The sequence below is a fragment of the Meles meles genome, chromosome 13, assembly GCF_922984935.1.
Source record: "Meles meles chromosome 13, mMelMel3.1 paternal haplotype, whole genome shotgun sequence".
NCBI lineage: Eukaryota > Metazoa > Chordata > Mammalia > Carnivora > Mustelidae > Meles > Meles meles.
This window is the reverse complement of record NC_060078.1, coordinates 32,467,059-32,480,302: the sequence shown is the minus strand read 5'-3', so window position 1 is coordinate 32,480,302 and position 13,244 is coordinate 32,467,059. Positions and strand designations below refer to the sequence as shown.

Sequence of the window (13,244 nt, the reverse complement as noted above, 5' to 3'; positions counted from 1 at the left end):
CTGGGTGTTGCCCAGGAGAGGCTGCAGTGAGCTGGGAATGGCCGGGAGCTGTGGAAAGCCCTTGGCCTCTCCCTGCTTCCTCTAGCGAGCCTTACTCACTGGGGGCAGGGGGCCAGCTGAGTATGTGGCCTACCGTGCCCCTAGCTTCAGATCCTTGGGGAGCCTGCCAAGAGCTGGGCAGGGCAGGAGCAAGGGGGACAGATAGCTGCTTGGGCTGCAGGTGCTCATGGGCCCGCTTAGATCCCAGCGTGCCTGAGACGCCGGTTTGGGTCCCTTCCCTGGGCCTCACACAGGGCAGGAACTGGCCCTGTGTAAGACGGTTATGGTGAGAAAAGTGGGGGCCCCTTTCTACACAAGCACACTCTCACTTCTCTTGCTCAGAAACTGATTGATGGAGGTCTCGGGTACTTTGTGACGTGCAATCCTTTCCAGACACCATGTCTTGGAAAATGGGGGGAGAGGGCAAACCTTACCCCCAAGGGACGGCTTGCTGGTGAGGAGGCGCAGGACAGGACAGAGCAGGAGTGACTGAGGTCAGGGAAGCCCCAGCTGCCCTCCATGCAGCCCGGGTCTTGAGCCACAGCTGGCATGTCAACAGCATTTGGCCAGGCTTGGGGCCCTCTTTTGGCCTCTAGTCAGACCTGACTTCTTTTCTTTGATGCTTTGGAAAGCCCTCAGCTGGACCTTTGACTTCAGCCCTTGTTTTGGCCTGGCCGAGGGGGCCGGCTGTCTGAGAGCGTCTACAGCAAGAACCTCAGATTCTCAGGCTGGCCTGGAAGGGACCCCGGAGACCATCCAGGCCCTCGTGTCCTTGGGAAAATGAATCGAGAGTCTGGAGAAGGGTGACCCCCTTGTCTGAGCTCCCACAGCAAGTTCATTCCAGAGCCAGTATTCAAATCCAGGGCTCTGGTCTCAGCCCACTGCATCCATTGGACAGCGGTCTTTCTAGAACCACCATCAGAGCAGACAGATCAGGATGGAGGGTTTGGGAGAGGAGGGTGAGGACAGAGAGTGGGTGGAGGGGAACAGATAGGAGCCCGGGTGGATAGGAAAAGGGCAGGGAAGGTGAGAGAGGACGTGGGGTGGATGTGAGGAAGGGGGCTGCCTCTTTGCATCCCTCCTGTCCCGGAACTGGGGACAGAGACAAATGGCACTTGGGGGGAAAAGCCCAGATGGGACACTGACTTGCTTGTGGACATACAGCACACAGGGGCACCGCAAGGGTGGAGGCCCTAATTGCTAACAATTCCCTCTGCCTGATCCTTCCTATCCTACCTCACTGTCCCTGCCCCCAGCCGCTGCTGTTCCGACTCCACACACAGCCCTTCTGCGGCCCCCACACCCCTCGGGGTTTCACAGGCCGCTCCCTCCCAGAGGCGTGGAAGCCATCTGAAGCAGGATTTTCTGAGCCTAACACTCCAAGGTCTCACAAGAACTGGAGATTCCCTTTCTTGGGGTTTCCCAGCCCTGTCTGGGCCCCTGATCATGGGTGAACAGATGGCCTCCAGCCCTTTCTCTAAAGCCAGCTACCCTCTTGAAGGAAGGAAAGGGGCTCTGAGAACTCAGGGGGCAGGCCTAAGGCTCTGGGGGGCTGGACCCAGGCTAGACCCCAGTGAGATCAGCTCACGGACTGAAGATGGGGGAGGGGGGAGGCAGGCCGAGAACCCAGGACGCATTATCCCCGGCAGCTTACCCTCAGGGAACTCCCCAGCATTCCCTTCCTTTTGGAGATAGAGGTTAAAAACAGAGGCTTTCCATTTGCCTCCTGACTTCACTCCCATGTGCCCTTAGGCATGTGACTGAGCTTTGCCTTGATGTCCTCATACGGAAAATGGGCCAATAAAAGGGTGGCACTGGGACTAGACAAGGCCTGGTCCACCTCCTGGGTGCTGGATCCAGGGCAGGTCTTGGTGTGATTAGAGGGACCCGGAAAGGAGCCCAGGCAGTCCCCCGAGGGAATTGGGGCCTTCAGTGGGGGATGAGGATGGACGAGGGGTTGGAGGAGCAGGCTGGCCTGGAAGGGGCAGCTGGAGGTTCCGAGAAGGCCAAGGCTAGAGGGAGGGGCTCCAAGGGATAGAGCCTGTTTCCCAACTATTGCTTGACTGCGTATGTCCTCTGCAGAGCCTAGTAGGGCTTCCTGTCGCCCCTGACGTCTCTCCACCAACAGGAGCCCCTCCAGGCTCCGGCGGCAGGGCTGGGAGCCGGGGGGCCCAGACTGTGTGTCTTCACCTGTGGTGTGTCACTAAGCCGGCCCTCCACGGAAAGCAGTCCTGACACACAGCATGTCAGGTTTTCAGGTTACCGCTGTGGTGTCACTGCACCTGGAGGTAGGGGGCGCTGTGGGGAGTGGACACCGTGCCTTGTGGGAGCTGCTCAGGCACACCCCTAGCCTTCCCTAGTCTATCCTGAAATGGGGCGGTGCTCTGTGATCCTGAAGTTATCTCTGGGCTCTTCCTTCCTGGGGGAAGGGGACCCCAAACTTCTCTTACTCCTCTGGGCAGTGGCGGGGGGGTGTCTCTCAGTCTCCTGGGATGCCCCACAAGACCCTAAATTCCTATGGCTGACCATGATCATGTGTCAGTTTAACCAGGAGGTCTGGCTCAGGACTCCAAAGGTCCACAGCCTGGAGCTGTCTGCAGTGTGCTAGGATATAGGTGTGAGCCCTGCACCCCAAAGCTGGGAGCAGTGAGGGCCTCTTGCTAGGAAGGGGATCAGCCAGCCGCCTGCCCAGCTCCCACCCCTCAGTGAAGCTTCAGCAGCCTCCCGGGTGACGATCAAGCCTCCCGCAGTTGTGAGAATAACAGAGAAAGTCCCTCGCTCTGCTGGTTTCGGGAGAGGAAGGCATGCTGCCTGGCCAGAGAAGGGACTTTTGGGGCATGAAACAGTGGACTGACAGAATGGAGCGACCTCCTGCAAGCTCAGGCTAGCAGGGCCTCCAAGTCTTGCTCTGTGGAAGTGAGTTTTAGTGTCCTGACTGCAAATACAGCCCAGGTTCTGTGTTCTATCCTGGGAGCTCTCGTCTGCCTACTTCTCTGGTGCGGGCCTCTTAGCTCACAGCTTTGTGTATCTCCATGTTGACAGCTCCCAGCAGAGACGTCCCTCCCGAACCCCTGGCGTGGGCATCTAACCCCCACCTGCCATCTCACACCTCCCCTCACCTCTGGCCCCTCACCTGCTCCCACCACAGCCTCCCCATAGGCTGACGGTCATGCCCCCTCTCCAGCTCAGACCAAAACCCTGGTGTCATCTCCGACTTTCTCCACATCTAATAAGTCAGCACATCCTGTTGGTTCCACCTCTGAAATATTCGAGAGCTGTCTACGTCACCGTCACCACCTTCGGTATGACCAGCCTGGTCCCAGCTACGCCATCTGAAGCCCGAGTGATTGTAACAGGCTCCTATGGTCCCTCCCGCTCCCACTCCTTGACCTCAATGGTCTGTTCTGAGCACAGGAATCAGAGTGGCCCTGGTCACATCTAAGTCAAATTGGGTACCTCCTGTGCTCCCAGCCCTCCTATGGTTCCCAGATCACTTGGCGCCAAAGCCATGTCCTCATCATGGTCAGCAAGACCCAAGAATGTCTGGAGCTACTACCTCTCTGACCTCATCCCTTCCTGCTCCTCCTCTCACTCGACTTAGCATGCTCTGGCCTCAGGGCCTTTGCACTTGCTGTTCCCTCTGTCTGGAATGGTCTTCCCCAGATGTCCACATGACCCGCTCTGCTTTCCTTCAGGTCTTTGCTCAAATGTCACCTCCCTGGACAGGTCCTCCCTGGGCGACCTATTCAAAATTGCAGCTTTTGCTTGGCGTGCCCCATCTCCTGGCTTTATATCTCTCCAAAGCCCTTAGCACCTCTCAATATACTAAGTTATCTACTCAGTCACTTAGGTTCATCGCCTGCATCTTCCCACTGAAATGTGAGCTAAGGACAAGAATCTGTGTCCGTCTTGTACCATCCAGCATCCTCAGCACCTGAATTATGGCTGGCATAGGGTAGGTGCTCAATAAATACTTACTGGATGGCCCATTGAAAATCCAGATGTTTCACAAAGATTTGGATTTCTAGATTTTGTTTTGAGGGTGGGAAGACCTAGCCCCCTGGGGCCTGCATGTTGACATAGACACACTGGCAGAAGCTGAGCTTGGGCCCCACAGTCCCCACTACTCCCTACTGTCTTGCCTAGACCCCTTCCCACATGTGTGTCCCCAGCCTGGCATCGGCAAGCCTTTGAGTCTGGAATTCTGACTCTATAGAAACGAGCAGAAACTGACTTGCAGAACTGCTCAGGCCAGGGCCAACCCCACCCTTCCCGAGGACGACCACTGAAGTAGCTGTGAAGGCTATGCCTGGCAACCAGCTGTACAGAAAAATCCAGGTGCTGAATGCATCTCGGGGTCCTGGAGGGTTGGGGCAAGGATATTCATCCTTCCTCTGCCCTGGGGTCTTTCCTCTGGGTATGACGCTGGGGCATTTTCTACCTGATTCTCAAAGGGCGACCCTCCAAGGTTACTAGTCTCAGATTTCAGAATGTTCTCTCACATCCCTGTGAAGAAGGGGTGGGGAGAAGAGTATTTCTGGCATCTTATGGGTCGGGAAACTGAGGCCCAGAGAGTGCAAGGTCAGGGCTCCTGAGTGGGGTCGGGGAGAGGGTCCCGGGTTGTGCTGCCCTCCACGTCTGGCTCAGGCCCCACTCACCCAGAGGGTCTCCATCCACAATGCTGTATTCCACCTGCCCATTGGGGCCCGAGTCCTGGTCGTGGGCCAGGAAGGTCCACACGCGGGGCCCCGGCTGGCCCTCGGTGACATCAAATGGTCCCTCATAGTCTCGGGGGAAGGTGGGCACGTTGTCATTGATGTCATTCACGTTCACGAGCACCTGAGGTGGTGGACAGGCTTCGCTGGGGCTCCATGCCAGCTCGCCTGGAGCTGAGCCCAGTTCCCTCATCTGTAAAGTGGGTCTGATAATCCTGTCTCCTGGGGCTGATGCAAGGATTCTCTGGGATCGTGGAGGGAGGGGTTAAGGCATTAAGCTATGCCTACAGATACGTTATTGTCAGTGTCAAAGCCTTTTTATGGACATAATCATCATATTAGTATAATGCTCTGGACTTCTATTTACTGCCACCCTACGGTCATTTCCCATGGTCTCATCTACTCTCCCACACTGATGAGCCTTCACTCTCTCCCTTTCATGGAGGAGGAAAGCGGAGCTCAGGCAGGTGAACTGACTTGCCTCGAGTCTTTGAGTGGAAGAGCAGGGAGAGGAGCTTCTGTTGGTCTGACCAGAGCTGGTGCCCTTCCCATGAAGGGCGGGGTGGGGAAGGCAGGGGTCATCATCTGTCTGACAGATGAAGCCACGCAGAGAAGTTCAGTAAGCTCCTCCAAATCACACAGCAAGTTTGGCTCAGTTGCCAAGACCAGGACAGGGCTCTCGGATTTAGGCGTTTCTCCTGGACAATCTTCCCTTTGCCCCTTCCCCGTTAGAGCTTCCTGGGCCCTGTCCTCCCCCACGCTGAGGCTGTGTCCCAGCCACCCACCGTGGTGATGGAGGTGAGGCGCTGAGACAAGATCGGGCACTGGTCTGTCGCAGTGACGGTCAGAGTGTAGCGGCCATGGCTGATCTCATAGTCCAGCTCCTTGGCGGCACTGATGACACCCTGAGGGGAGAACAGAGGGGACTAGCATGGATCAGCGGGTCCCCGAGGGCCAGCTTCTTCTTGGGGTACCCTCAGACCACCCCTCCCTGGAGGTGTGCACTGTCATCTCAGCCATGACGGGGAGCCCGTGTTGCCGCCCCACCTAAGCTTTGCTTCCTTCCGCACCAGCTGCCCCCATAATTTCCTCCCAGACTCCATCTTTTCCCCATTCCCACCTCCCATGACGTCACATCTGCTCCGCCAGCGGAGCCTCCTCGTAAACCCCACCCTCGGCTGCTGACCGTGTGTGTGTTGATACGGAAGGTGTTGATGATGTTGCCTGCGACAATGGCGTAGCTCACTGTGCCGTTGGGCCCCTCATCCGGATCTAGTGCCTGGATGGTGATGAGGGTAGCGTTGATTGTGTCTGGGCCCTCATCCAGTACGATCTCATAGTGAGGCTGCTGGAACACTGGTGCGTTATCATTCTCGTCCACGATGGTCACGTACACGTGAGTGGTGGCCTGTGAAGAAGAGCACGGTCAGGTTCTTTGCTAAAAGAGTGGAGGGGGACCTGGCTGGATAGTCTCCAAGGCTGGGATCACTCAGCATGATCCAGTACGGTGAGAGAAAGAAAGAAGAAGGATGGGGTGGGAAGCCACAGGCTGGTAGAGAGGAAATCACAGAGGTTCCTCCAAAAGCCAAGCTAGGTAACTGTTTAGGTCAAATGGCACTGGTACCCCCACAGCTTTGTCTGTGTCCATGACAGACATCACTAATCAGTCATGGCCCTGCTGAGCTGAGATACAGCCTCATGGTGCTGGTCAGCCCAACAATCTAGTGATTAAAATTAGCATATGAGATGAACCCTAGTAACCACCCCCATCCCACAGCTTTGGTTGGGCCAGGGCCTTACCGACCCTGGGCCTCCTGCCAGATCAACAAAGGCATGAATGTGATGTACACAGCCCAACACAGTATTAAGCTTCACCCACTGTTCATGTAAATGGGAGAAATATGTGTTTTTGGCATTTTTGAAAGGGAAGGCATTGGGTTTGGGGCAATTAAATGGGCAGAATTTTTTGAATCGTGAAAAATAAAGCTCACAGAGCATGACTTCATTGCAGTAATATTTTCTGCAACACGTTCTCCTGCAATTGGCCATTTCTGGCCGATGCTTGGTCTGATCGAAGCACATGAAATATCCAGCCAGTCGGAACTCTGTGATCGGCCGTCAAGAACCATGGAGAGATGACAGATGTGGCACTTTACCAGCAGAGTAAATAAATGGGAGAAGGAAACGAGCCACGTGCTGGTATTCTCTGTGCCTCCTGCTGCCCCCCTTTCATTCTGTGCTTCTCCACCTGGAAGGACATCCTCTGTGCGCCAACTCATCTGGGCTCCCTTGCCGTCTGGTTTCCAGATGGGTTTTACCAATAGGAGGTCCTGGTAGAAGCCAGGAGGAGGGAAGAAAGAGAGATGGGGCCTTTCTTCCACCTCCTTCCTTTCCTCCCTGCAGTTCGGCCAATGGCTGTGTTTTTCCTGCCGGGTGGCCCTTCTTCCATGGCTCTAGCTCCCACCGGGGTCTTGCTACCTCATCTCCTCTTATTGTCCTTCCCGGTGTGTGGGTGGTATTGGCTTCCTGTAGTTGCTAGTCTATTGGGTGCTTCTCCAGCCCTCTGTAAACAGTCCCCATTAAACTCTCTTCATTAAACTTCTGAGCGTGCCATCTGTTTCCTGCCAGGACCTTGGCTAATATGAACCATAATTAGTGACTGATATAAGATAACAAGGTTATAATAACTGCAAAGATATCTGGGTAGAGAGAACATGACTAGACCATTGCCAAGGCCACAAAACAGAAAGGATACTAAACGCTGGGTGTAGACAGCTTGTGCACATCTTTTTCCTGGAGCTTTGGAACCCACCTTGGGTGGTTCTAGAACCACCTATGGAAGGGCAAATGGGCATCAGACCTAGACCCAAGAAGACTTTCATTGCCCCTGGGGAGGCAATGAATCCACTGAGCTGCAGTGATGGAACTTGGAGGGGTGGGTGTGAGGTGGTGACTAAAGTTGTTTCCAAAGCAGGTGGGATCTATAAAGAACTCCTCAAACTCAACACACACAAAACAGATAATCATATCAAAAAATGGGCAGAAGATATGAACAGACACTTCTCAAATGAAGACATACAAATGGCTATCAGACACATGAAAAAATGTTCATCATCACTAGCTATCAGGGAGATTCAAATTAAAACTACATTGAGATACCACCTGACACCAGTTAGAATGGCCAAAGCAGGTGGGGTTGGCACCCTTGAGATGGAGCTCTGTGACCTTGGGCATATCACATTTTCTTTAGGGCCTTTTCTGTTAAAATAGAACCTGACTTGATATCTACAGTTCCTTCCAGCTCAAACATTCTGGTGTTCTGAGTCTGTTGGCATCAGTCACAGGGACTAAATCCCACCATCAGGGAGGCATTCTTCTAGGTCTTAGAATTGCAGTGGATCATTATTAAAACAATAATCACACAGAGAGGGGAAATGCATTATTTTAACATTGCTAAAACTTTTCTACCAGAGAGGTAACTTGCACAAATTGAGGAAGAATCTGAAGTGTCTGTCTTAAGAAGGAAATTGCTTTGAAATTTCTCATGTTATCTGTGAAAGCTCAGATGGGTTTTAAGAAGTGGACAGTAATACAGTAATAGTAAAGGACTTTAATGCCTCACTTACATCAGTGGATAGGTCATCCAGACAGAAAACCAACAAGGAAATATTGGCCATGACAACACGTTAGACCAGATGGACTTAATAGGTATATACAGGACATTTCATCCCAAACTACAGAATACATATTATTGTTAAGTGCACATGAAACACTCTCCAGGATAGATCACATGCTAGGCCACAACAAGTCTTAATTCAAGAAGACTGAAATCATATCAAGCATCTTTTCTGACCATGATGGTTGGAAACCAGACATCAGTTATAAGAAGAAAATTTTAAAAATCACAAATACATAAAGGCTAAACAACATGTTACTAAATAACCAATGGATCAATGAAGAAATCCAAGGGAAAATAAATACCTTGAGATGAAGGAAAATCAAAACACAACTTTCTAAAATCTGTGGGGTAAAGCAAAAACAGTTTTAGGAGGAAAGTTCATAGTTATACAGGTGTACCTCAAGAAATAAGAGAAAATCCCAAATAAACAATTTAACTTTACACCTAAAGGATGAGAAAAAGAATGATCAAAGCCCAAAGTTAGTAAAGGAAGAAATGAAGATCTGAGTGGCAATAAACAAAGATTAAAAAAACAACAGCAAGGTCAATGAAACTAAAAAGTAGAAACATGTAACCTTCTGAGATGGAATTATGAAGAATCAGAAAATCTGAATAGGCTGATTGCAAGTAACAAAATTTAATCAGTAATTTAAAAACTCCTCCCAAAACAAAAGTCCAGTACCGGCAGCTTTGCAGGTAAATTCTGCCAAATATTTAAAGAGTTAGTAGTTAGCCTTCTCAAATTATTCTAAAAAGTTTAAAAGGAAAGAATGCTTCCAAACTTATTTTATTAGGCTGGGATTGCCCTGATACCAAAACCAGGAAAAGACACCATGAAAAAAGAAAATTACAGGCCAATATCCCTGATGAACATAGATGCAAAAATCCCCAACAATTAGCAGACTGAATTCAATGATACATTAAAAGGATCACACAACACAATCAAGCAGCATTTATTCCAGGGATGAGAGAATGGTTCAACATCCACAGAGCAATCAACCTGATACACTACGTTAGCAAATTGAAGGATAAAAATCATATGATAATCTCAATAGATGCAAAAAGAGCATTGGACAAAATTCAACATCCATTTATAATGAAAATGCTAAACAAAATTGTATAGAAGGAACATACTTCATCATAATAAAGGCCATATATGAAAAACTGTAGCTAACATCATCCATGGTGAAAAGCTAAAAGGATGTCCAATCTTACCACATTTATTCAATATTGGAAGTCTTAGCCACAGCAATTAGACAAGAAAAAGAAAAGGCATCCAAGTTGAGAATGGAAGAAATAAAAACTGTTATTATTTGCAGATGACATGTTACTATACATAGAAAACCCTAATGACTCCACAAAAAAGCCTATTAGAACTAACAAACAAATTCAATAAAGTCACAGGATACAAAATTGACATACATGAATTGTTTGTTTCTATGTACTAATAATAAGCTATCAGAAAGAGAAATTAAGAAAACAATCCCATTTACAATTACATAAAAAAATACCTGTGAATAACTTTAATCAAGGAAGTGAAAGACCCGTACTCTGAATTCTAAGACATTAACAAAAGGAATTGAAGATGACATACAAAATATGGAAAGATATACCATGTTCATGGATTGTAAGAATATTGTTAAAATGTCCATAATAGCCAAAGGAATCTACAGATTCAATGCAATCTCTATCAAAATACCAAAGGCATTTTTCACAGTACTAGAAAAAAGAATCCTAAAATTTGTATAAAACCACAAAAGACCCCCCAATAGCTAAAACAGTCTTGAAAAAGGTCCAAATTGGCAGATCGGGACCCCTGGTTTCAAACTGTATTACCAAGCTACAATAATCACAATAGTGTGGTACTGATACAAAAACAGACATACAGATGAACAGAATAAAACAGAAAGTCCAGAAAAAAGCCTTAGGCATATATGGTCAATTAATCTATAACAAAGGAAGCAAGAATATACAATGGGAAGAAATTTAAAGTGTATCAAAGACTTGAATGTAAGACCTGAAACCACAAAATTCCTAGAAGAAAACATAAGCAGCGAGCCCTTTGACATCAGTCATAGCAATATATTTTTTTGGCTCGGTCTCTTGAGGCAAGGGCAGCAAAGGCTAAAATAAACAGATAGGGCTATAGTAAACAAAAAGCTTTTGCATGCAACCCATCAACAAAACAAAAAGACAACTGCTAATGGGAGAAGGAAATTGCAAATCATACATCCAATAAGGGATTAATATCTGAACTATATAAAAAACTTACACAACTTAGCAACCAACAAATAGCCCAAATAAAAAATGTGCAGAGGGCTTGAATAGACATTTTTCCAAAGAGACATCCAGATGGCCAATAGGCACATGAAAAGATGCTCAGCATCACTCATCATCAGGGAAAGGCAAAATCAAAACCACAATGAGATATCACCTTATACTTGTCAGTATGGCTTGTATCAAAAGGACACAAAAAATCGCAAGTGTTCTAGGTCAGTGGAACAGAATAGGAGTCCCAGAAATAAACCTACAATTATACGGTCAATTAGTCTTCAACAAAGCAGGAAAGAATATTCAGTGGGGAAAAGACAGTCTCCTTGACAATGACGTTGAGAAAACCGGAGAGCAACATGCAAAAGAATGAAACTGGACCACTTGCTTACACCACACACAAAGATAAATTAAAAATGGATGAAAGACCTAAATGTGAGACCTGAAGCCATAAAAATCCTAGAAGAGCACAGACAATAATGTCTCTGACATCAGCTGCAGCAACGTTTTTCTAGATATCTCTCCTGAGGCAAGAAGAATGAAACCAAAAATAAACTATTGAGACTACGTCAAAAGAAAAAGCTTCTGTACAGGGAAGGAAACAATTAACAAGACTAAAAGGCAACCTGTAGGATGGGAGAAGATATTTGCAAATGATGTATCCAATAAAGGGTTAGTATCCAAAATACATACAGAATTTAAACAATTCAACACTCCCAAAACAAATGATCCAATTAAAAAATGGGCAGAAGGGGTGCCTGGGTGGCTTAGTGGGTTAAGCCTCTGCCTTCGGCTCAGGCTGTGGTCTCAGGGTCCTGGGATCGAGCCCCAGAGAGCCTGCTTCTGCCTCTCTCTCTGCCTGTCTCTCTGCCTCCTTGTGATCTCTGTCAAATAAATAAAATAAAATCTTAAAAAAAAAAAATGGGCAGGGGCGCCTGGGTGGCTCAGTGGGTTAAAGCCTCTGCCTTCGGCTCAGGTTATGATCCCAGTGTTCTGGGATCGAGCCCCACATCGGGCTCTCTGCTCTGCAGTGAGCCTGCTTCCTCCTCTCTCTCTGCCTGCCTCTCTGCCTAGTTGTGATTTCTCTCTGTCAAATAAATAAAATAGTAAAAAAAATGGGCAGAAGAAGTGAACAGACATTTCTCCAAAGAAGACATCCAGATAGCTAAACAAGATACATGGAGAGATGCTCGACATCACTCATCATCAGGGAAATGCAAATCAAAATCACAGTGAGATACCAGCTCACACCTGTCAGAGTGGCTAAAATAACACACACACACACACACACACATACACACACACACACGAAACAAGTGTTGGTGAGGATGTGGAGAAAAAGGAACCATTGTGCATTGTTGGTGGGAATGCAAACTGTGGCAAGCAGTATGGAGGTTCCCCAAAGAGTTAAAAATAGAACTAACCTATGATCCAGTAATCACACTACTGGGTAGTTACCCCCAAAATGCAGAAAAACTAATTCCAAGGGATACATGCACCCGGATGTTTGTGGCAGCGTTGTTTACAGTAGCCAAATTATGGAAGCAGCCCCAGTGTCCACTGACAGATGAACAGATGAAGAAGATGTGGGGTGTATATACAACGGAATATGACTCAGTCATAAAAAATGAACTCTTGCCATTGTGAACACATGGACGGATCTAGAGAATTATATGCTGAGTGAAATAAGGCAGATAAAGAAGGAAAAATGCCATATGAGCTCACTTACATGTAAAATGAAAAACACGAACAAACCAACCAAACAAAACGAAACAGAAACGGACTTCTAGATATAGGAACAAACGGCTGGCTTCCAGAGTGGGGAGGGGTGGGGGGCTGGTGAAATAGGTAAAGGGGATTAAGGGGTGTGAACTACCACTTACAAAATAAATCAGCCACGGGGATGAGACATACAGCATAGGGGATGGAGGCAATGATAGTACGATAATGTTGTACGCTGACAGACGGTGACTAGCCTTATCACAGGGAGCACTTCACAATGTATAAAATACCAAGGTGCTGGGATATCCGCTCGAGACTAGTGGAATATTGTATGTGAATTATATGTCCATAGGGGTGGATGCCTCAAGTGTGGGAGAAAAGATGACCATCTAGGAAGACCCCTGTGTTCATTTCATGGCTCCTCATGGTCCTGGGTGCAGCTGTGAGCACTCATCAGCTGCCAGGAGCCCCGCGTGGAGTCCTCCCGAGACCCCTGAGATGCCATGAGAGCCTAAGAGTGCCATCTTGCAGGGAAGGGGTTTCCTTCCAGCCTCACAGATGGGGGTTGTGGTGCTGGGCTGTTCACTTCCCCAGACTCCCAGAAGTAGGTCCCACCATCACGCAGGCTGCAGGGGCTGGGCGAAGGAGCCCCACAGAGCATCTTCTCTCTGCGACTGGGCCTGAGCGTGGGATGGAAAGGGGGGGGGGGGTCTGACTTCCTGTGGCCTCTGGAGTGAAGAGGAAGTCAGTGCCCCAAAGGCCCTCTCAGCTGAGTCCTTCCTGCCCTGGCCCTGAAGAAAGCATGTTTGAGGTTTCTG

General features: G+C 48.8%; 1 protein-coding gene across 5 annotated transcripts in view; it reads right to left on the bottom strand.

The window, feature by feature from the left end:
- Positions 1-13,244, bottom strand: part of CDH23 (cadherin related 23) — a 395,682-nt gene that overhangs the window by 26,738 nt on the left and 355,700 nt on the right. For all 5 annotated transcript variants that reach the window (XM_046026731.1, XM_046026733.1, XM_046026732.1 and 2 more), the window contains 3 exons: positions 5,941-6,162; positions 5,540-5,659; positions 4,698-4,878 (listed from right to left, as the gene is read on the bottom strand). In XM_046026731.1, coding sequence (XP_045882687.1) covers positions 4,698-4,878; positions 5,540-5,659; positions 5,941-6,162 — 523 coding nt within the window. The remainder of the gene's footprint in view (positions 1-4,697; positions 4,879-5,539; positions 5,660-5,940; positions 6,163-13,244) is intronic.